This window comes from Anomaloglossus baeobatrachus, chromosome 1, assembly GCF_048569485.1.
Source record: "Anomaloglossus baeobatrachus isolate aAnoBae1 chromosome 1, aAnoBae1.hap1, whole genome shotgun sequence".
NCBI lineage: Eukaryota > Metazoa > Chordata > Amphibia > Anura > Aromobatidae > Anomaloglossus > Anomaloglossus baeobatrachus.
Genome location: NC_134353.1, coordinates 14,385,396 through 14,409,738, shown reverse-complemented (window position 1 = coordinate 14,409,738; position 24,343 = coordinate 14,385,396). Strand labels below are relative to the sequence as shown.

At 52.2% G+C, this 24,343-nt stretch overlaps 2 protein-coding genes across 6 annotated transcripts in view; one reads left to right on the top strand and one right to left on the bottom strand.

Annotated features, from left to right (window-relative positions):
• LOC142262052 (dynactin subunit 1-like) overlaps positions 1–3,996 on the bottom strand; it is a 15,933-nt gene extending 11,937 nt beyond the window's left edge. The window contains 1 exon segment of the mRNA XM_075332332.1: positions 3,931–3,996. Coding sequence (XP_075188447.1) covers positions 3,931–3,996 — 66 coding nt within the window.
• LOC142270115 (PC-esterase domain-containing protein 1A-like) lies at positions 3,862–7,707 on the top strand. Of its 5 annotated transcripts, none has more exons than XM_075332427.1 (9): positions 3,862–3,935; positions 4,052–4,284; positions 4,354–4,495; positions 4,644–4,884; positions 5,081–5,176; positions 5,298–5,354; positions 5,433–5,483; positions 6,522–6,593; positions 7,038–7,707. In XM_075332427.1, exons 2-9 carry the CDS (start codon positions 4,106–4,108, stop codon positions 7,247–7,249), a joined length of 1,050 nt encoding a protein of 349 aa, XP_075188542.1. In that variant the 5' UTR covers positions 3,862–3,935; positions 4,052–4,105; the 3' UTR covers positions 7,250–7,707. The 5 variants fall into 5 exon arrangements, with proteins under 5 accessions (XP_075188542.1, XP_075188537.1, XP_075188546.1 ...); XM_075332422.1 differs by having other exon boundaries at positions 6,519–6,593; XM_075332431.1 differs by lacking the exon at positions 5,298–5,354 and having other exon boundaries at positions 6,519–6,593.
• Positions 7,708–24,343: the final 16,636 nt, after the last annotated feature.

Here is a 24,343-nt window from a genome sequence, read left to right as displayed (position 1 = left end):
CTCCTGGTGGTGATGGCTCCGGCCTCGTGTCTGAGCAGTTCTCTCCAGTAGGCAGGTCAGGGCCGGCTGCTCCTGGTGGTGATGGCTCTGGCCTTGTGTCTGAGCAGTTCTCCCCAGTAGTCAGGTTAGAGCCGGCTGCTCCTGGTGGTGATGGCTCCGGGCTCGTGTCTGAGCAGTTCTCCCCAGTAGTCAGGTCAGGGCCGGCTGCTCCTGGTGGTGATGGCTCCGGGCTCGTGTCTGAGCAGTTCTCCCCAGTAGTCAGGTCAGAGCCGGCTGCTCCTGGTGGTGATGGCTCCGGCCTCGTGTCTGAGCAGTTCCCCCCAGTAGTCAGGTCAGGGCCGGCTGCTCCTGGTGGTGATGGCTCCGGCCTCGTGTCTGAGCAGTTCTCCCCAGTAGTCAGGTCAGGGCCGGCTGCTCCTGGTGGTGATTGCTCCGGCCTCGTGTCTGAGCAGTTCTCCCCAGTAGTCAGGTCAGGGCCGGCTGCTCCTGGTGGTGATGGCTCCGGCCTCGTGTCTGAGCAGTTCTCTCCAGTAGTCAGGTCAGGGCCGGCTGCTCCTAGTGGTGATGGCTCCGGCCTCGTGTCTGAGCAGTTCTCCCCAGTAGTCAGGTCAGGGCCGGCTGCTCCTGGTGGTGATGGCTCTGGCCTCGTGTCTGAGCAGTTCTCTCCAGTAGTCAGGTCAGGGCCGGCTGCTCCTGGTGGTGATGGCTCCGGCCTCGTGTCTGAGCAGTTCTCCCCAGTAGTCAGGTCAGGGCCGGCTGCTCCTGGTGGTGATGGCTCCGGCCTCGTGTCTGAGCAGTTCTCTCCAGTAGTCAGGTCAGGGCCGGCTGCTCCTAGTGGTGATGGCTCCGGCCTCGTGTCTGAGCAGTTCTCCCCAGTAGTCAGGTCAGGGCCGGCTGCTCCTGGTGGTGATGGCTCCGGCCTCGTGTCTGAGCAGTGCTCCTCAGTAGTCAGGTCAGAGCCGGCTGCTCCTGGTGGTGATGGCTCCGGCCTCGTGTCTGAGCAGTTCTCTCCAGTAGTCAGGTCAGGGCCGGCTGCTCCTGGTGGTGATGGCTCCGGCCTCGTGTCTGAGCAGTTCTCCCCAGTAGTCAGGTCAGGGCCGGCTGCTCCTGGTGGTGATGGCTCCGGCCTCGTGTCTGAGCAGTTATCTCCAGTAGTCAGGTCAGGGCCGGCTGCTCCCGGTGGTGATGGCTCCGGGCTCGTGTCTGAGCAGTTCTCCCCAGTAGTCAGGTCAGGGCCGGCTGCTCCTGGTGGTGATGGCTCCGGGCTCGTGTCTGAGCAGTTATCTCCAGTAGTCAGGTCAGGGCCGGCTGCTCCTGGTGGTAATGGCTCCGGCCTCGTGTCTGAGCAGTTCTCCCCAGTAGTCAGGTCAGGGCCGGCTGCTCCCGGTGGTGATGGCTCCGGCCTCGTGTCTGAGCAGTTCTCTCCAGTAGTCAGGTCAGGGCCGGCTGCTCCTGGTGGTGATGGCTCCGGGCTCGTGTCTGAGCAGTTCTCCCCAGTAGTCAGGTCAGGGCCGGCTGCTCCTGGTGGTGATGGCTCCGGCCTCGTGTATGAGCAGTTCTCTCCAGTAGTCAGGTCAGGGCTGGCTGCTCCTGGTGGTGATGGCTCCGGGCTCGTGTATGAGCAGTTCTCCCTGGTAGTCAGGTCAGGGCCGGCTGCTCCTGGTGGTGATGGCTCCGGGCTCGTATCTGAGCAGTTCTCTCCAGTAGTCAGGTCAGGGCCGGCTGCTCCTGGTGGTGATGGCTCCGGCCTCGTGTCTGAGCAGTTCTCCCCAGTAGTCAGGTCAGGGTCGGCTGCTCCTGGTGGTGATGGCTCCGGCCTCGTGTCTGAGCAGTTCTCCCCAGTAGTCAGGTCAGGGCCGGCTGCTCCTGGTGGTGATGGCTCCGGGCTCGTGTCTGAGCAGTTCTCCCCAGTAGTCAGGTCAGGGCCGGCTGCTCCTGGTGGTGACGGCTCCGGCCTCGTGTCTGAGCAGTGCTCCCCAGTAGTCAGGTCAGGGCCGGCTGCTCCTGGTGGTGATGGCTCCGGCCTCGTGTCTGAGCAGTTCTCTCCAGTAGTCAGGTCAGGGCCGGCTGCTCCTGGTGGTGATGGCTCCGGCCTCGTGTCTGAGCAGTTCTCTCCAGTAGTCAGGTCAGGGCCGGCTGCTCCCGGTGGTGATGGCTCCGGGCTCGTGTCTGAGCAGTTCTCTCCAGTAGTCAGGTCAGGGCCGGCTGCTCCTGGTGGTGATGGCTCCGGTCTCGTGTCTGAGCAGTTCTCCCCAGTAGTCAGGTCAGGGCCGGCTGCTCCTGGTGGTGATGGCTCCGGCCTCGTGTCTGAGCAGTTCTCCCCAGTAGTCAGGTCAGTGACGGCTGCTCCTGGTGGTGATGGCTCCGGCCTCGTGTCTGAGCAGTTCTCTCCAGTAGTCAGGTCAGGGCCGGCTGCTCCTGGTTGTGATGGCTCCGGCCTCGTGTCTGAGCAGTTCTCTCCAGTAGTCAGGTCAGGGCCGGCTGCTCCTGGTGGTGATGGCTCCGGCCTCGTGTCTGAGCAGTTCTCTCCAGTAGTCAGGTCAGGGCCGGCTGCTCCTGGTGGTGATGGCTCCAGGCTCGTGTCTGAGCAGTTATCCCTAGTAGTCAGGTTAGAGCCGGCTGCTCCTGGTGGTGATGGCTCCGGGCTCGTGTCTGAGCAGTTCTCTCCAGTAGTCAGGTGGCTGCTCCTGGTGGGTGATGGCTCCAGGCTCGTGTCTGAGCAGTTATCCCTAGTAGTCAGGTTAGAGCCGGCTGCTCCTGGTGGTGATGGCTCCGGCTCGTGTCTGAGCAGTTCTCTCCCAGTAGGTCAGGTCAGGGCCGGCTGCTCCTGGTGGTGATGGCTCCGGCCTCGTGTCTGAGCAGTTCTCCCCAGTAGTCAGGTCAGGGCCGGCTGCTTCCCTGGTGGTGATGGCTCCGGCCTCGTGTCTGAGCAGTTCTCTCCAGTAGTCAGGTCAGGGCCGGCTGCTCCTGGTTGTGATGGCTCCGGCCTCGTGTCTGAGCAGTTCTCTCCAGTAGTCAGGTCAGGGCCGGCTGCTCCTGGTGGTGATGGCTCCGGCCTCGTGTCTGAGCAGTTCTCCCCAGTAGTCAGGTCAGGGCCGGCTGCTCCTGGTGGTGATGGCTCCGGCCTCGTGTCTGAGCAAGTTCTCCCCAGTAGTCAGGGTCAGGGCCGGCTGCTCCTGGTGGTGATGGCTCCGGCCTCGTGTCTGAGCAGTTCTCTCCAGTAGTCAGGTCAGGGCCGGCTGCTCCTGGTGGTGATGGCTCCGGCCTCGTGTCTGAGCAGTTCTCTCCAGTAGTCAGGTCAGGGCCGGCTGCTCCTGGTGGTGATGGCTCCGGCCTCGTGTCTGAGCAGTTCTCCCAGTAGTCAGGTCAGGGCCGGCTGCTCCTGGTGGTGATGGCTCCGGGCTCGTGTCTGAGCAGTTCTCTCCAGTAGTCAGGTCAGGGCCGGCTGCTCCTGGTGGTGACGGCTCCGGCCTCGTGTCTGAGCAGTTCTCTCCAGTAGTCAGGTCAGGGCCGGCTGCTCCTGGTGGTGATGGCTCCGGCCTCGTGTCTGAGCAGTTCTCTCCAGTAGTCAGGTCAGGGCCGGCTGCTCCTGGTGGTGATGGCTCCGGCCTCGTGTCTGAGCAGTTCTCCCCAGTAGTCAGGTCAGGGCCGGCTGCTCCTGGTGGTGATGGCTCCGGGCTCGTGTCTGAGCAGTTCTCTCCAGTAGTCAGGTCAGGGCCGGCTGCTCCTGGTAGTGATGGCTCCGGGCTCGTGTCTGAGCAGTTCTCCCCAGTAGTCAGGTCAGGGGCCGGCTGCTCCTGGTGGTGATGGCTCCCGATTTCAGTCTTTTTTTTTTTTTTTTCTTTTTTTTTCTAGTCCAGAGATCTGTCTATAAAGACCTGGTGAAGTTTCTGCAAGATGACAAGTTTCTGTCTGATTGTCAGCTGAAACGGAAGGTAAGGTCTTCAACATGGCAGGAGCTTCACTACCTGAAATCCTCTGTGCTGCTGTTCTCATGGTCCTGTCCGTGGTTAAGCTGTGTTTTTCTTTGTTTGTTTTTTTTTGTCTGCAGGGTGAATTTTCCTTTTTGAATGATTCGCTGATAGAGGGCGGCCAACTGGATGAAATGCACAACGGGACGACGTACCGGGAGGTGCGGCAGTACCGGAGCGGCCACCACCTCGTCCGCTTCTACTTCCTGACTCGCGCATACTCCACGTACCTGGAGAGCATACTGTCAGATTTCAAGAGCGGCCCCCAACCGGACGTGCTGATAGCAAACTCTTGTGTCTGGGACGTCAATAGGTGACCGCAGCCGCTGTGGTAGCTGCTACCATACTGATGACGGTTCCTCATTGTCCTCATTTTCTGCAGGTACAATGACCATTATCTGGAGGGCTACAAGACAAACCTGGACCGCTTCTTCATACGCCTCAAGGAGGTTCTGAGCCCCCAGTGCCTCATCATCTGGAGCATGGCCACGCCGGTCGGATATAAAAATACGGAAATCCCTGAGGTAACTGCACCAGTGTCTGAGCTATGAAATGCGAAGGCTGCATGTAAAGTGAAGACCATGTGGATATAGCAGTCCGCGGTCGCGCTGAGGAGGGGGTTCATGTATATTAACCCATTTGATGTCTTTGCTGCTGTGCATCTGTTTCCAGAACACGGTGTACAATCTGCAGATGAATACGGTGGAGGCGAACTTCTTCAGTGCCACTTTGGCGGATTTCCACAAGCTGAACGTGCTGGACATGCACTACCACTTCCGCTGCGACCTGCGCCACCGGTGCCGCGACGCTGTACATTGGAACCAGGTGGCACATCGGAAGTACACCCATATTCTGCTGAGCCACATCGCACAGTCCTGGGGCGTGGAGCCACCGAAGGGCAAGATGCCAGAAGGTGCGTTATACCACTTATCCCACACCCCATTATATCTGTTCTCCATACATTGTGTCTTGTGGTCTGAGGAGCTCACAATCTGGGGTCTCCATTCTGGACATTACCCGGGACAAAGTCCACAGTGCTATCCCCAGCCCACAAGGGACACATTGGGCTTTGTTGCACCTGCCAGTCCTGTTATATTCTGCTGTTTCAGGCTCCCCTCTTCATGATGCGTCTACTCAGTTTGTAAATGTAAGAAAAAATGCGATGCTGCACCCCTCAATCAAAGAGTGGGCACACTGCAGTCAAGGTAAGATTCCATTACTGGCCGTCCATTGGAGTAGTCATGGGGGTCACCGTATACTGGCCAGAAGCTGGTGGTTCTGGGTACCACGTGGATCAGATCATAGACTGGTCATATGTATTCGCAGGCCCCCCGTACATGCGGGAATACACGTCCTTCGAGCATGGCATCAACTCAATGTCTGGTGAGTATCACTGCTTTCTACTTCATCAATTTACTCAATATAACTGTGACCTGCGCCCTCTCCTTGCCTCCTTGCCAGGTGTCCTATATCCTCGGTACTACAATAAGGAGACATACCTGAGCTCGAATGGTGAGGACCAAGCACAAGACCTCTCTCATCTATCTCTCCTCCATCATGTCACCTGCTGAATCTGGTCTTCAGCTCCTCCTCTTCTCCCTCCCCTCCTGCACCGTGCCATCTCCTCCTCGTACACAACCTGGTTGTCGTCACCATCACCTTCTCGTTTTCTCCCCCCTGCATCTCGCCATCTCCTCTTCCTCTCCTTCCTCTGGCACGGCCTCGTCGTCGTCTTCGCCTTTTCCTTCCTCTGGCACGGCCCCGTTGTCGTCTGCTTCTCCTTTTACTCCTTCCAGCATGGCCCCGTTATTGCCTTTACCTTTTCCTCGCTCCAGAATAGCCGAGTCGTTGTTGCCTTTTCCTCCTTCCAGCACAGCGTAGATGCCTTTGCCTTTTCCTCCCTCCGGCAAGGCCCTGTCATCTTCACCTTCGCCTTTTTTCCTACCTTCAGCATGGCTCCGTCGCCTTTTTCTACCACCAGCACGGCCTCTTCGTCGCCGCCTTCACATTTTGTCCTCCCTCCGGCACGGCCCCGTCTTAGTAGGCGTCGCCTTTTTCCTCCCTCCGGCACGACCCCGTCGTAGTAGTCGTCGCCTTTTTCCTCCCTTCGGCACGGCCCCGTCGTAGTCGTCGTCGCCTTTTTTCCTCCCTTTGGCACGGCTCCGTCATAGTTGTCGTCTTTTTCCTTCCTCCGGCACGGCCCCGTCGCCTTTTTCTCCCTCCGTCACGGCCCCTTCGTCGCTGTCTTCACATTCCTCCCTCCGGAACGGCCCCGTCGTCGCCTTTTTTCCTCCCTCCGGCACGGCCCCATCGTAGTCGTCGTCTCCTTTTTCCTCCCTCCGGCACGGCCCCATCGTAGTCGTGGTCGCCTTTTTCCTCCCTCTGGCACGGCCCCGTCGTAGTCGCCTTTTTCCTCCCTCTGGCACGGCCCCGTCGTAGTCATGGTCGCCTTTTTCCTCCCTCTGGCACGGCCCCGTCGTACTCTTTCGCCTCCTACTTCTCCCTGTAATGTTCTTCCTCCGTTCATGGGGTTTTCCTCTGTTTCAGCAGTTTCGCCCTTTGTGACCGATAGTCCAATGATGAGCGCCAACCTAACCCCCAGTTACTTCAGAGCTCCTCCAGGTAATGACCACACACTATGGGATCATTGGAGGAATGTATAAAAGGGCATCTGCCTCAACGATGAGGTCCATGTGATGGCGTCAGTAGTATGTCCAGAACTCGCGTGCATCAGTACATGCAGCAGCGTCATCTCTATTATGATTACTCCTAGTGATCGCACCCCCACTATCTTAGACATAAGGAAGCAGTTGTACCCCCAGGGTGGTCTTTCCTCCCGGGCACCTGGGTCAGTTTGTTGTTGCTTCTTAGCCCTCAGTCACCCCCCCATACATTAGGCCAATCTATGGGTGCTGCCTCTGAACCTCTTGGTGGAGAATCCAGACCCCTCGCTAGGTCTTCCTTTAGGAGTCCTTGGACTGTCTTTCCTCCATGTTTTGCACCACTCTCTTTAGACCCCTCGGCTGGTCTGGCCTTCTGATCAATCATCTTGTCCTTTACTTCCAGGTCCTGCATTCACCCAGGCTTCATTTACTGCCAGGACCTTCCAGCTCCCATCCCAGGCGTCCTTCATGACTTCTGAATCCTTTCACCCCCATGCTGAGCACCCACAAGAAGCCTGGAACATGAAGATCACGTCTCGGAGGGTGCTGAAGCCGAGGGAGGGCTGGATCCACCCGTACTCCCGACCTCCGATGTCCCCGCGCAGGCTCTACTGACCGGGGGCATGTCGGGGCCCCGAATGTTTGGACCTGATCCCAGTTACTTGCACTATTTTACTGTTTTGGGATTTTTGCATTTTTTTTCTGAAGTGAATGTTTCCTTGTTTCCTGTACTGAAGTTCTCAGGAAAAAATCTATTAACTGTTGACAGTGTTCACACCTTTGGAGGGGGGGCAGGGGATGCTCTCTGGCTGTAAGGTTTGTGTTGCACCCTGTTTAGTAATGGTGGCGTTGCGGCCCCTGGAGCCCGTCACCTCCTCCTGTGTTCTATGAATGGTTTACCCTCCCACATGCTGCTATAGATGAGCCGTGGACCGGTTTGTTACTTTTTTGCACTTTTGTATCAGTTTTTGTTACTTTGTTTGATTTCACTTTCTCTGTTTGGTCAGTAATGTGCGGAGTCAGAAGAGTACATGTGTGTACATGTCTGTCTATGAAGGGTCTGAGCCCTGTGTTGGGGGGGGGGTGGGGGGGGTTGACTTTTCATGTTTGGTCTCATTGCTCATTTTTCCTATTTGGAATAAATTTTCTGCAGAGTATCAGGAAAGTCCATGTTCTTAATTTCCACAGATCCCAGCCCCTGACGGTCATCACAGGAGGTATCAGATTGCATATAAACCCCACTGTCCTAGGCTGAAAGCCATGCGAGAGTCGCAGTGTGGACCCGCAGCAGATCTGCCGGAGTCTCTGCCAAGAGGCCGGCACGGTTTCTCCACCATGTTCTTCCGCAGTTTCACGCTCTGCTGTTCTGTGCTCATCCTGAGCCGACTGCTGCAGGAAAAGAAAATCTACTGTGACCATGTGTGTAGAGATCTGGAGGCATCGCCCAGTAGAGTTTTTTTTCTTTTGTAATCCGTGCCCTCAGGGGTGGCCCGGTGTCGCGCTGGTCCCCCCCCCGTGCGCGGCCCGGTGTCGCGCTGGTCCCCCCCCGTGCGCAGCCCGGTGTCGCGCTGGTCCCCCCGTGCGCGGCCCGGTGTTGCGCTGGCCCCCCCCTGGGCGAGGCCCGGTGTCGCTCTGGTCCCCCCTGGGCAGCCTTTTCTCTACTTCCTATTTTTTTTGGTAGTAAAAACATGAGAAGAGCATCAAATGGGGGCCATGGTGGTACTGCTGGTGTTGGTGATGTAGTTGATCTGTGCCTGCTACGTACCCAAATAAAACTCCTTCCTCGGGTGCGCACCGGCCACAGGACATTTGTAAATTCGTAGGCCCAAGTACCGCTGGAGGAATGGTGGGGCCAGAACATGTAGAGGCGCTTTTAGACTGGATGGCTGACTGGCCCCAGTTCCTTCGCATGGTCTTTTACCTGGTCCCCTGTGGAAAGCACAGAGTTGGCACCTGAAGTCCATGGTCATCTGTCTTCCACCTCACCCCCTTGGAAGTCTACCAAGCAGTATGAGCTACAAGTCATGCAACAGTCACTTATGCGTTGATGCTGCCTGGGGTCTTGTGGCCCATCCACCTCGTTGTGCCCCAGAGGTGGAAGAGACCGAGGGCACTGATGTCCAACTACTCGTGTCAGGTGGTTGAGTCTGTGGGAAGGCTGGTGGGCACTGTCTGTGAATCACTGCACCACAGCTCAAAGGAGGAGTCTGTGGGAGGGATGGTGGACACTGCTGACCACAGCTCAGGGGATGAGTCTGTGGGAAAGTTGGTGGACACTGTCTGCGGATCACAGCTCAGAGGAGGAGTCTGTGGGAGGGCTGGTGGACACGGTCTGCGGATCACAGCTCAGAGGAGGAGTCTGTGGGAGGGCTGGTGGACACGGTCTGCGGATCACAGCTCAGAGGAGGAGTCTGTGGGAGGGCTGGTGGACACGGTCTGCGGATCACAGCTCAGAGGAGGAGTCTGTGGGAGGGCTGGTGGACACGGTCTGCGGATCACAGCTCAGAGGAGGAGTCTGTGGGAGGGCTGGTGGACACGGTCTGCGGATCACAGCTCAGAGGAGGAGTCTGTGGGAGGGCTGGTGGACACGGTCTGCGGATCACAGCTCAGAGGAGGAGTCTGTGGGAGGGCTGGTGGACACGGTCTGCGGATCACAGCTCAGAGGAGGAGTCTGTGGGAGGGCTGGTGGACACGGTCTGCGGATCACAGCTCAGAGGAGGAGTCTGTGGGAGGGCTGGTGGACACGGTCTGCAGATTACAGCTCATAGGAGAAGTCTGTGGGAGGGCTGGTGGACACTGCTGACCACAGCCCAGAGGATGATGAAACACCGGTGCCAACTGCTGCGGTTTCAGCAGTGTGCACACTGTAAACCTGGGGGCGGCAATCATGGACAAGGGTCTCAGTCCTCACCCTGGCACACTACGGGCAAAAAGGGGTGAGTGTATGTGGAAGTTTTACCTTGTGGCGGCGGTAATTGGTCACAGGGTGGCTTCTCACCGTCTGGTGCACATGGTGCGATACTACGCTCAGTTATGCAGGATGACTCCATAGTGGTTAAAAACTGCGCTTTACTTGCAACATGTTTCAAACACTGCTCCACTTTTTTTGTGACAGATTTCACACTTGGCTTCTCACAAGGCATTAATATCGTGGTATGACCGGCTCTTCCATGACGGCTGCAACGTTCACAATGGTACCAAGGAGGAAAGGAAAGGTTGGCTCGTCTCTGTCCCCAGGTATCTAACCACACGGGTCAATGTGTATCTCTGGGATAGGAGTAATCTGCTCAGCTCCGCTACTTCTTCGGGGTCACTCCTAGAGTAACATTGACCTTTAGCCAGGCGGCCTCTTTCACTTTGAGTCCCTGTGCCAAACTGATCCACCACTGTTCATACTCGCCTGCATGGTGAGGGAGTGCTCTCTTGACCCTCAATACGCCTCCATGGAGCTTAAGCTACAATCCGACTCCGGTCACCTCTGCTTCCTCCTGCACATTACTTCTGCCTTGGCTTGCCCTACACAACACTCCCTAAAACAGGAGATGCTTCTCCTTATATTCTCTTACTGTGAGCCGGCTTCTACAGTTAACCCTACCACCACTGTCCCTGGTCCTGAAGCCTAATATCTCCCCTACAACTAGGGAACCTGGAACTGGTGACATTTACTGGTGGCAGATAGCACTGAGCCTATAAAGACACAGCGGTCCAGAACTGGACCCAGTATTCCAGATGAGGTCTTACCACAGAGAAGTAGAGGAGGATAATGACTTCACGTGATCTGGACTCTTTGCTTCTCCTACATCCCAGAACTGTTCTGCTGCATCACACTGGTGACTCCTGTGCAGTCTGTGATCTATTAGTATACCCAAGTCTTTTTCACACACGCTGTTGCTTACTTCTATTCCTCCCATTCTGTAGCTGTTCTTTTTGTTTTTCTTGCCCAGATGTACTGTTTTGCATTCTTCCCTGATGAATACCATTCTATTAGTCACTGCCCATTGTTCCAGCTTATCTAGATCTCTCTTCTCTAGTGTTCGCCATCCCTCCTAGCTGTGCATCCTCTGAAAATTTGTTTGGTTTACCCTGATCTAGATAATTTATTAAAATTTGAACACTAGGCCCTAGACAAAGCCTTGTGGTATCCCGCCTGAAACATTCTTCAAACTGGATGTGCAGCCATTTATTGCCACTCTTCAAGTACAATAATGGTGACAATTATGAATCCAGATAACCGCAGCCTTGTCAATCCCATACATGGGTCACTTTTTCAATAAGGATGGTATGAGATACTTTATCAAATGCTTTGCTGAAGTAAAGTTTATACTATATTTACCACATTGCCCTGATCCTCCTAGTCAGTGATTCCATCATAGAAGGACATTAGATCAGTCTGACATGACTTGTTTGTTACAAACCCATGCTCGCTCTGGTGGATAACTTCATTCTCATCCAGGTACTTCCAGACATGATGTTTTAATAATTTGTTCACGGATCCTTCCTGGTATAGAAGTCCTGCTCTGTAGCGGCTCTCTAACCATTTTGGCTTTGTGCGAGTCACCTGTGAAAACAGGCTCTGTAAGGCCCTTTTTTATTTTGGATCTGGGGGAACCCTGAAATCCATCTCTGGGGGGCACTCTTAACATTTTTAGTTTTTTACTTGCTATGTAATCATAATTGCTTTGATGACTGGACCCCTTTAAGTAATTTCTCTATCGACTTTTGTTTGCAGGTCATTTGTCCTGCTCTTACCCCCATTTTTTTTTTGTTTTTATTGCAGCCCCCTAATCCTTACTACAACCATTTTACAGCTCAGACGTTTGGGTCTCCAATGACTTGTATGCGGTTCGGGGGCCAGGGTCAAGTTCGAGGACTGAACCAAACTTTTAGCTAAGGACAGGCCTAAGCCAGAGAACCTAAAGATCCACAGGTCTGATCATCACTGATTCAGAGTTACCTCCTGTATTATACTCCAGAGCTGCACTCACTGTTCTGCTGGTGCAATCACTGTGTATATACAGGAGTGACTGGTGACTTCACAAAATACATGGCATCATGAGGAAAGAAGATTATGTGGCCATACTGAAGAACATCTCAAGACATCAGCCAGAAACGTAAAGCTTGGGAGGAAATGTGTCTTCCAAATGGACAATGACCTGAAGCTACTGCCAAACTGGTTACAAAGTGGCCGAAGAAGAACGTCAATGTTTTGGAGTGGCCATCACAAAGCCCTGATCTCAATCCTAGTGAAAATGTACAGGCAAAGCTAAAAGAGCCGGTGCGAGCGGCGACCTCCAAACATGGCTCAGCTACACCAGATCTGTCAGGAGGAATCGGCCCAAATCCCACCAAGTATTGTGAGAAGCTTCTGGAAGGATCCAAAACGTTTCCCCCAAGTCACACAGTGTAAGGGCAATGCCACCAAATACTAATGACATGGAGGGAACTTCACTGTGCAGAAAGGAAGAAAAATGCCTGAAAACATTCTCTCTCTCATTATTCTGGCATTTGACAAATAGAAACATTTTTGGTTCGTAATTGACCGAAAACGGGAAAGAAAAACGTGCAGATGTGTCTATATAGGGTGGAGGGAAAAACCTGCAGATGTGTCTTTATAGAGAGCGAAGGGCTTCAACTGTAGATGGAAGGGAGCCGGATTCTCCAGGCTGAAGGTCATTACGTTTCATCTTCTCCTCCAGCCATGAGAAGGTTGCAGATGACGCGCAGTCCTGAGTGCGGAGGGGAATTCACCGTACGTCTCAGCACTTCCTGGCAGCGCCGGGCATTTCCAGGGGGACTTTCCTTTGCTCCAGGACCTGAACTTATTCTCTGCTCTCGGCCTTTTCCAGTAAGAAAGTAGAAAGTTAAGAATCACTTCTGCTAATACGACACGTAGATAAGACGTCTGGACCCTGGCGACTATAGACCGGGGCTGAGGAGTGGGAGCGCTGCCCCCCAATGAGTTACCTCTATGGATTAAGGACCTGGTCTATAATAAGCGCAGCAGCTGACATCGGTCGCAGCTGAGGCTGATAAATGGGATTGTACAGCAGTCAGACTTCCTAGCCTGAACTGGCTGATAACAGAGTATATAGCTTGTCCTGTGTGCTCTGCCCCCACCACACACATGGCCAGATAGAAGAGAGACCATTAACCAGCTTCCTCCATAGTCACAGAAACAATGCAAACACAGGTGCAGCCCGAAATTTACCGGCAATATTTGAGCGACACAAGGAGCCGCTAACACACGTCCAATAACGGCCAAGAAAAAACACTAAACCCAGCAAAAACGCAACGTTCTACCCAACGAGAAGCTCTCTGAGCAGGAAAAGTCAGAGTTATGACTACTTCACCCAATCCTCCAGTCCAGGGCAGATGGAAGGTCTTTGCCTGACAATGGCTGATAACATCCACTGCCTGTTCAATCTCCCATCCATACAGTAGATGCTTTCACCTGAGAGACGTTTCCCAAGGTCACATCCTAATAAACAGGAGAAAAATTCTGTAAATCTGTAGCTTCTCCATGGATTCCACCAGACAGAAGCTTTACAGGAAGGTCCAGACATCTCTTTTCCAATCTTGGTAGTTCCCAAGCCAGGAGGAGGCTAGCATTTAGTAATGGATCTTGCATATCTCAAAACCTTTTTCATCAACTCCATCGGGTCCGTCATTACTGTCTGATGTTCTCTCTACCATCAATTTACGAGATGGAATCGGGAAATTTCTGTTCATGGCAATTGTACTGCAATCTGAAGTCCTTCATCTTCAGTTTTCTATCACCTGCACAGAGCCCCATCTCAGGGTCTTCTCTCTTTCATCATCACTTCCCAGATGGGTTCATTGTGAATCCAGACAAATCTCATCCCGGCCCATCTACAAGGGTGAAGGACCCCAGGTGTCAGCCATTCAGGAGATGACATTGACCCCGATAGATAACAAATCGGGAGGAGTCTTCAAAAGAAGTTGATAAAGGAGCAAACTTGCTACGTCTGGTGTTTCATTACCATCAGTTTACGAGATGGAATCGGGAAATTTTTGTATTGCAATTGTAATGCAATCTGAGTCATTCATCTTCAGTTCACTGTTTTCTATCACCTGCACAGAGCCCCATCTCATGGTCTCCTCCCTCTCACATCACTCCCCAGATGGTGTCTCAGCACGGGTTCATTGTGAATGCAGACAAAGCTCATCCCGCCCCATCTGGAAGGGTGAAGGACCCCAGGTGTGAGCCATTCAGGAGATGACATTGCCCCCGATAGATAACAGAACTTGGAGGCATCTTGTAAAGGAGTCGATAAAGGAGCAAACTTGCTTCATTTGATTTCCTTGGAGAATTCTACATCTCCTTTTTCCCTTGAAAAGACGCTGTCATTTGCAACAGGTCTTTTTGAGGTTAATAAGGAGGGGAAAAAAGAGTACTGTATTTTATTTCAAATAAAAGATTTTTCTGTTTTTTTTTTTTACTGATAGGATTAGTGGTGGGGGGTTCATAGACCCCTACCCATCACTAATTTTGAGCTTGATGACTGTTGTGTGCTGTCATTAACTCCTTATTACCTCGATTGCCACTGCACCAGGGCAATAGGGAAAAGTTGGGTAAAGCGCTGGGATTGTCGCATCTAATAGTTGCGACAATCCTGGGTGGCTGCAGGCTGCTATTTTTAGGCTGGTGGGCTCCCAATAAGCATGGACCACCCCAATCTGAGATTACCAGCCCCTATCTGTTGGGCTTTATCATAGCTGGGTATCAAAATTGTGGGGATCACATGCCGTTTTTTTTAATTTATTTAAATAATGTAAAATGTCTCCATCCGTGTCTCTCACTCATTTTTCCATCCATGTCTCTCACTGGTGTTACCATCCACATCTCACACTGGTGTCTCCATCCACGTCTCACACTGGTGTCTCCATCCACGTCTCACACTGGTGTCTCCATCCACGTCTCACACTGGTGTCTCCATCCAGGTCTCACACTGGTGTCTCCATCCACGTCTCACACTGGTGTCTCCATCCATGTCTCTCACTAACGTCTCCATCCATGTCTCTCACTGGTGTCTCCATCCATGTCTCACTCACGCCTCCATTCATTCCTCTCACTCGCGTCTCCATCCATGCCTCTCTCTCGCGTCTCCATCCGTGTCTCTCACTCGCGTCTCCATCCATGCCTCTCTCTCGCGTCTCCATCCGTGTCTCTCACTTGCGTCTCCATCCGTGTCTCTCACTCACGTCTCCATCCGTGTCTCTCACTCGCGTCTCCATCAGTGTCTCTCACTCGCGTCTCCATCCATGTCTCTCACTCGTTTCTCCATCCATGTCTCTCACTGGTGTCTCCATCCATGTCTCTCACTGGTGTCTCCATCCATGTCTCTCACTGGTGTCTCCATCCGTGTCTCTCACTGGTGTCTCCATCCGTGTCTCTCACTCGCGTCTCCATCCATGCCTCTCTCTCGCGTCTCCATCCGTGTCTCTCACTTGCGTCTCCATCCGTGTCTCTCACTCACGTCTCCATCCGTGTCTCTCACTCGCGTCTCCATCAGTGTCTCTCACTCGCGTCTCCATCCATGTCTCTCACTCGTTTCTCCATCCATGTCTCTCACTGGTGTCTCCATCCATGTCTCTCACTGGTGTCTCCATCCGTGTCTCTCACTGGTGTCTCCATCCGTGTCTCTCACTGGTGTCTCCATCCATGTCTCTCACTCGCGTCTCCATCCGTGTCTCTCACTCGCGTCTCCATCCATGTCTCTCACTGGTGTCTCCATCCATGTCTCTCACTGGTGTCTCCATCCGTGTCTCTCACTCGCGTCTCCATCCATGTCTCTCACTCGCGTCTCCATCCATGTCTCTCACTGGTGTCTCCATCCGTGTCTCTCACTCGCGTCTCCATCCATGTCTCTCACTGGCGTCTCCATCCGTTGGTCTCACTCGTTTCTCCATCTCCATGAGTAAAACAAATGGATTTATTTATATGGCAAAAATGTTGAAAAATGATAGTTGTTTGCACAAGAAAATAATGTTGGATAGTTATAAAGTGAAAGTCTTTGCAATCTTAAGCCCACTTTACACGTTGCAATTAGTTGTACAATCGCATTTGCGATGTGACACGCCCAGGTTGCATACGGGATCTTATGAGATTGCACGTTGGTCGTTCATTTGCTGTCACACGAGCGTTAGTAGTCTATGTTAAATTGATCAGTTTTGTGTGCGATCCTTTAGATCATGTGTTCTGTGACGTATGCATTGGGCACCCTTTTTTTTTTTTTATTTATTGACTTGACAAGCGTGTGTAATGTGTAGGGATGCGTTTTTACTATGTCATCTGCCATTCAGCTCTGCTACATGGCCGCTGACAGCAGACACAGACAGCCATGTAGCAGAGCTGAATGGCCGATGACAGCAGACACAGACAGCCATGTAGCAGAGCTGAATGGCAGATGACAGCAGACACAGACAGAGCCGCACTGTCAGAATGAACTCGGATGAACTTCACCCGACTTCATTGTCATGCTGCGGCTCTGTCTGTGTCGCGCCCTGATTAGCGGTCACCAGTGAAGGGCTCACCGGTGACCGCTAATCTCCTAAATTACTGAAGTTAGCAGCCCTCTCTCATACTCACCGATCCCCGATCCCCGGCGCTGCACGGCATTCACACTGCTCCGGCGGCTTTTACTGTTTTGAAAAAGCCGGCCGCCCATTAAACAATCTCGTATTCCCTGCTTTCCACGCCCACCGGCGCCTATGATTGGTTACAGTGAGACACGCCCCCCACGCTGAGTGACAGGTGTCACACTGCACCCAATCACAGCAGCCGGTGGGCGTGTCTATACTGTGTAGTGCAATAAATAATTAAAAAAAACGGCGTGCGGTCCCCCCCAATTTTAAAACCAGCCAGATAAAGCCATACGGCTGAAGGCTGGTATTCTCAGGATGGGGAGCTCCACGTTATGGGGAGCCCCCCAGCCTAACAATATCAGCCAACAGCCGCCCAGAATTGCCGCATACATTAGATGCAACAGTTCTGGGACTGTACCCGGCTCTTCCCGATTTGCCCTGGTGCGTTGGCAAATCGGGGTAATAACGAGTTATTGACAGCCCATAGCTGCCAATAAGTCCTAGATTAATCATGTCAGGCGTCTATGAGACACCCTCCATGATTAATCTGTAAGTTACAGTAAACACACACACGCCCGAAAAAATCCTTTATTAGAAATAAAAAACACACACATATACCCTGGTTCACCACTTTAATCAGCCCCAAAAAGCCCTCCATGTCCGGCGTAATCCAGGATGCTCCAGCGTCGCTTCCAGCGCTGCTGCATGGAGGTGACCGGAGCTGCAGCAGACACAGCTGCTCCGGTCACCTCCACGCAGCTAATGAAGACAGCCGCGCGATCAGCTGCTGTCACTGAGGTTACCCACTGTCACTGGATCCAGCGGTGGCCGCGGGTAACCTCAGTGACAGCTCAGCTGATCGCGCTACTCACCGCCGCTCCTATCACCTCCACGCAGCAACTGAGGTGAGTAGCGCGATCAGTTGAGCTGTCACTGAGGTTACCCGCGGCCACCGCTGGATCCAGTGACAGCGGGTAACCTCAGTGACAGCAGCTGATCGCGCGGCTGTCTTCATTACCTGCGTGGAGGTGACCGGAGCGGCGGTGTCTTCTGCAGCTCCGGTCACCTCCATGCAGAAGCGCTGGATGCGACGCTGGACCATCCTGGATTACGCCGGACATGGAGGGCTTTTTGGGGCTGATTAAAGTGGTTAACCAGGGTATATGTTTGTGTTTTTTATTTCTAATAAAGGATTTTTTCGGGTGTGTGTGTTTATTTACTGTAATTTACAGATTAATCATGGAGGGTGTCTCATAGACGCCTGACATGATTAATCTAGGACTTATTGGCAGCTATGGGCTGCCAATAACTCCTTATTACCCCGATTTGCCAACGCACCAGGGCAAATCGGGAAGAGCCGGGTACAGTCCCAGAACTGTCGCATATAATGTATGCGGCAATTCTGGGCGGCTGTTGGCTGATATTGTTAGGCTGGGGGGCTCCCCATAACGTGGAGCTCCCCATCCTGAGAATACCAGCCTTCAGCCGTATGGCTTTATCTGGCTGGTATTAAAATTGGGGGGGGACCGCACGCCGTTTTTTTTAATTATTTAATTATTTATTTCACTACACAGTATAGACACGCCCAGCGGCTGCTGTGATTGGGTGCAGTGTGACACCTGTTACTCAGCGTGGGGGCGTGTCTCACTGTAACCAATCATAGGCGCCGGTGGGCGGGGAAAGCAGGGAATACGAGATTGTTTAATGGGCGGCCGGCTTTTTCAAAACCGTAAAAGCCGCCGGAGCAGTGTGAACGCCGTGCAGCGCCGGGGATCGGTGAGTATATGAGAGAGGGGGATAGACTAACATGGACAGAGAGAGAGGGACAGAGATAGTGACCGACTGACAGAGATTAGTGAATGACAGACATTGTGAGGCGCTTCAGCTTTTCAGCTGCGCTCTGAAGCAGACCTTTTATAAGCTGCGGTGCAGAGCGCACACCTGCGCACATAGCCGCAGACACCAAAATCGTATGAGGGATGTCACACGTTACAATTCACTAGGTTCGTGCAACAAAACGCTCAATTCTAGAGAATGATACGATGTGTTTGCGATCAACGGTTTTGCGTTCAATCCTGATCGCACGTAGATGTCACACGCAGATACCTCACAAATGATGCCGGATGTGCGTCACTTACAACTTGACCCCAACGACGGATTGTGAGATATATTGAAGCGTGTGTAGCGGGCTTTACACATAGATAGAAGCTGGAGAGCAGCCGTGAGATTCTCCACCGTCCTCGAGGAGATTCCACCGACTTTTGGCTGCCTTATATTCTAAATCTTTTGTTGCCTAACATAACATAATTATATATATACTATATCTATATACATCTATAGATATCTATATATACCTATACTATATATCTATATCTAGAGATATATATATAATAATAATCTTTATTTCTATACCGCTAACATATTCCGCAGCGCTTTACAATTCAGGAGGATCATATACAAACAAGTAACAGTTATAGAAGATACAATAATTAGAGGGAAAAAAGACAACCCTGCTCGTGAGAGCTTACAATCTACAATCTACAATGTGATGGGGGGGGGGAGGGGCAAGGTACGAGTGCTTAGTCTGAAATCCGAGTGTGACTGGACTTGGTAACATGTATTATGTAGCCTGCGCGGCCTTTCTTCGTGACCCCGGAGCTATTTGGGTCTTGTAGATGACATTCCAGCCATTATCATGTCAGCCTGAGTGATGTCACGGCAGGTGCTTCAGCCGAAATCCCCAAAATACTCCTCACATACCGTAAGATTGGAGTTTGTACATGAGACCCCCCATTGTAAATTGCGTTATAGCGAGGCCTCACGTGAATAACATTACTCATAAAAATCGCGTCTCCATCCGTGTCTCTCACTCGCGTCTCCATCCGTGTCTCTCACTCGCGTCTCCATCCATGTCTCTCACTCGCGTCTCCATCCATGTCTCTCACTCGCGTCTCCATCCATGTCTCTCACTCGCGTCTCCATCCATGTCTCTCACTCGCGTCTCCATCCATATCTCTCACTCGCGTCTCCATCCGTGTCTCTCACTCGCGTCTCCATCCATGTCTCTCACTCGCGTCTCCATCCATGTCTCTCACTCGCGTCTCCATCCGTGTCTCTCACTCGCGTCTCCATCCATGTCTCTCACTCGCGTCTCCATCCATGTCTCTCACTAGCGTCTCCATCCATGTCTCTCACTCGCGTCTCCATCCATGTCTCTCACTCGCGTCTCCATCCATGTCTCTCACTCGCGTCTCCATCCGTGTCTCTCACTCGCGTCTCCATCCATGTCTCTCACTAGCGTCTCCATCCATGTCTCTCACTCGCGTCTCCATCCGTGTCTCTCACTCGCGTCTCCATCCGTTGGTCTCACTCGTTTCTCCATCCGTTGGTCTCACTCGTTTCTCCATCCATGTTTCTCACTCGCGTCTCCATCCATGTCTCTCACTGGTGTCTCCATCCATGTCTCTCACTGGTGTCTCCATCCGTTGGTCTCACTCTTTTATCCATCCATGTCTCTCACTGGTGTCTCCATCCATGTCTCTCACTGGTGTCTCCATCCATGTCTCTCACTCGTTTCTCCATCCATGTCTCTCACTCGTTTCTCCATCCATGTCTCTCACTCGTTTCTCCATCCATGTCTCTCACTGGTGTCTCCATCCGTGTCTCTCACTGGTGTCTCCATCCGTGTCTCTCACTGGTGTCTCCATCCATGTCTCTCACTGGTGTCTCCATCCGTTGGTCTCACTCTTTTATCCATCCATGTCTCTCACTCGTTTCTCCATCCATGTCTCTCACTCGTTTCTCCATCCATGTCTCTCACTCGTTTCTCCATCCATGTCTCTCACTGGCGTCTCCATCCGTTGGTCTCACTCTTTTATCCATCCATGTCTCTCACTCGTTTCTCCATCCATGTCTCTCACTCGTTTCTCCATCCATGTCTCTCACTGGTGTCTCCATCCGTGTCTCTCACTGGTGTCTCCATCCGTGTCTCTCACTGGTGTCTCCATCCGTGTCTCTCACTGGTGTCTCCATCCGTGTCTCTCACTGGTGTCTCCATCCGTGTCTCTCACTGGTGTCTCCATCCGTGTCTCTCACTGGTGTCTCCATCCGTGTCTCTCACTGGTGTCTCCATCCGTGTCTCTCACTGGTGTCTCCATCCGTGTCTCCCACTGGTGTCTCCATCCGTGTCTCTCACTGGCGTCTCCATCCGTGTCTCTCACTGGCGTCTCCATCCGTGTCTCTCACTGGCGTCTCCATCCGTGTCTCTCACTGGCGTCTCCATCCGTGTCTCTCACTGGCGTCTCCATCCGTGTCTCTCACTGGCGTCTCCATCCGTGTCTCTCACTGGCGTCTCCATCCGTGTCTCTCACTGGCGTCTCCATCCGTGTCTCTCACTGGCGTCTCCATCCGTGTCTCTCACTGGCGTCTCCATCCGTGTCTCTCACTGGCGTCTCCATCCGTGTCTCTCACTGGCGTCTCCATCCGTGTCTCTCACTGGCGTCTCCATCCGTGTCTCTCACTGGCGTCTCCATCCGTGTCTCTCACTGGCGTCTCCATCCGTGTCTCTCACTGGCGTCTCCATCCGTGTCTCTCACTGGCGTCTCCATCCGTGTCTCTCACTGGCGTCTCCATCCGTGTCTCTCACTGGCGTCTCCATCCGTGTCTCTCACTCGTTTCTCCATCTCCATGAGTAAAACAAATGCATTTATTATTTTATGGCAAAAATGTTGAAAAATGATAGAGTTGTTTGCACAAGAAAATAATGTTGGATAGTTATAAAGTGAAAGTCTTTGCAATCTTACACATAGATAGAAGCTGGAGAGCAGCCGTGAGATTCTCCACCGTCCTCGAGGAGATTCCACCGACTTTTGGCTGCCTTGTATTCTAAATCTTTTGTTGCCTAACATAACATAATTATATATATACTATATCTATATACATCTATAGATATCTATATATACCTATACTATATATCTAGAGATATATATATATATAATAATAATCTTTATTTCTATACCGCTAACATATTCCGTAGCGCTTTACAATTCAGGAGGATCATATACAAACAAGTAACAGTTATAGAAGATACAATAATTAGAGGGAAAAAAGACAACCGTGCTCGTGAGAGCTTACAATCTACAATGTGATGGGGGGGGAGGGGCAAGGTACGAGTGCTTAGTCTGAAATCCGAGTGTGAGTGGACTTGGTAACATGTATTTTGCAGCCTGCGCGGCCTTTCTTCGTGACTCCGGAGCTATTTGGGTCTTGTAGATGACATTCCAGCCATTATCATGTCAGCCTGAGTGATTTCACGGCAGGTGCTTCAGCCGAAATCCCCAAAATACTCCTCACATACCGTAAGATTGGAGTTTGTACATGAAACCCTCATTGTAAATTGCGTTACAGCGAGGCCTCACGTGAATAACATTACTCATAAAAGTCACCATTTTACACAAGCCTGGGCCATGCGTCACCATACGCGTGCTCTCTTCTCCTCTGCATGACTCTGCCGGCTTATGATTGGTCAGCCTCATTCAGTAGAAGAAGTACACACCCCCAGAGACAAATCTCTGGTCACGCCCAGTTGACCTATAACATAAATTATAATCTACATTTTACAAGCTAAATGCCCCGTAATGGAGACGGGAAATATAAAAATAAAAATTAAGTTTTTCTCAAAGTGGGCACCAAAGAATGTTCTTGAAAATGTTAAATGATCTTGGGACACTGACCTCACACCTCAAATACACAGATAGTGGTGCCCCAAATCAAACCCAGGTCACTCCAGCCTGGCCCAAATGGGTTCTTGGTCCAAAGCCATTTAACCCCTTAAAAACACCATTTGCTTATTCAAATCTGTGAAAATTGGCTATTTGCCCACTTTGATGCTCGTACCGATGCCTAGAACCCATTTGGGCCGGGCTGAAGTAACCTGGTTTCCATGCACAGCATCACTAGTGAATTCACTAATGAAGCCTGATGCCCTGCACCTGAAGCCCGGTGCCCTGCACCTGAAGCCCGGTGCCCTGCACCTGAAGCCCGGTGCCCTGCACCTGAAGCCCGGTGCCCTGTGTGACGACATGGACTCTCATGGGTTAAAGTTTCTTAACATTCAGCCAGACTATTGTTCTTATGTGTGCTAAGTCATGTTTGCTTAGCTATTGCTCTCCAGACTTTTCCAGTAATCATTGTATTGTAGTTGTGTATTGATAATGTAATTACCTTAGTAGCCATTGTCTACTCGGTGACTTGCAAACTCAATGTAGATATCTTCAGTCTTTCTATGCACATCATTTAAATGAACATTATCCATGCAGCTTGAAATTCATCCAATGGGAGAAGCAATCTTGTCCAACCAATCGATGAGGACGCAGTGTATCCTAAGGGAAGGTTATGGCTATAAAAGGGACTTCTTTAAGCCACCAGGGTTGTTGAAGGTTGATGGATGCTGATGGATCCAGTCTAAGCTCTTTGGAGCTGACTAGAGGATCAGGATATCTTATGGCTTCAATCTAGGGACTCCGGTTCCGGTTGGAGACCATATCCACAGCCTAGGGATTTCGACTCCGGCTGCCAGGATTGTAACATCATACCAGGACTACCTAAGGAGGACACTCAGGTTGGGACAGTTCAGTCACCTGTTACAGACTTTTAAGACCTCACACAGCTTCCTGAATCTGGCATTATTCCTTTCTCGGTGGGTGCCCGCCAAAAGCGGGGTGCTGCTGGATTGGAGTAAGTGGCCCTGGAAGCTCTGAGGCATGGACATTCTAAATCCCTGGTGAGCCAGCGGAAGGGTGAGACTCTGTTGCCTGTTACATTTGTGTTTTGCTGGTTATGTGTTATGTGCCGTTAATTGTTTGGGGATCCAATAAAGTCTAATTATTGTGGTTCCCTCACCCTGTGTTGTCTGAGTAGTGTTACGCCCACGGTTAAGGAGGCCGGCGTTCAGTTGAGATGAACCCTGAGCCACGCTGTCTTTCTAAAGGCGGCGGGTTTTAGTGGACGAGAGCACCCACTGAGCCCCGTGTCTCCACAATTGGTGGCAGCAGTGGGATACTACTCAGCCTGGTTTACCCAGGGGAGCTGCAGCGGACTGGTGTTCGTGGACACCGTCCAGGGCTCAACAACCAGGGAGGCACATAAGCATACCCAGCAGGCCATAGGGGAGGCATTCAGGTTTCGGATGCTGCCATGTCCAACCCCACCAGCTCAGCCATGGGACACGGACAAGAGAGGAGTTACGACCGCTGCAGTAAATGGATGCTACAGGATCTGTGGCAGAGGCGAAAGATTATCTCCTGGAACGCTGAGACTCGGTCAGACTTGATCCAGAAATTAGTCCGTTGGGATGCCCAGAATGATGCAGAGGACGATGAGGATCCCGTCGATATTGACCCAGAGGATTTAAACTGTGCCACATCATGGATCTAGTGACAATCTGAAATTAACTTTGTCCAAAATGGCCCAAGCCACAGCGTTGTTGGATGCATTGGGGCCTAGATGCTCAAGAGAAGAGAGGGCTTGGGTTCTGGAATATGTTTATGGGATTCCAGCTGTCGTACTGCTAGCAGCAGCCGGTCGAGAAGGATGGTCCCGCTACCCAGCAGAAGCTGCGCCAAAACAAAGGACTACAAACAGGGCCCGTGACTCGCCCAATCTATGGCGCTGTTATACATGTGGGCGCCATGGACATATAGATAGAGATTGTCTCCAAAACCGAGGCCGCATGCTTGGAGCCCATCTACCAGCTCAGCCGGTCAAGATCCAGGGAGTACGAGACACTGTTTCCTCCATTACCCTGGTAAGTCCAGTTATTGTTTCCCCAGAAGACCCTGTACCAGATTCTCAATTATCCATCTCCCCGGCTGAGGGCCAGCGCTCAGACATTCCTCTGGCATGTGTGCAGTTAGACCTAAGGACCGACCAGGGAGAGGTCGAGGTGGAGCTTGTGGACAGCCTCCCCGCACCTGGTATTTGGGGACCAACCAGGAAGTTATCGATGTGGGGATTGTGAACAGCCTCCCCATACCTGTCATTATGGAGACTGACCAGAGCAAGGCTGATGTGGAGCTTATGGACACCGTCCCCACACCAGTTATT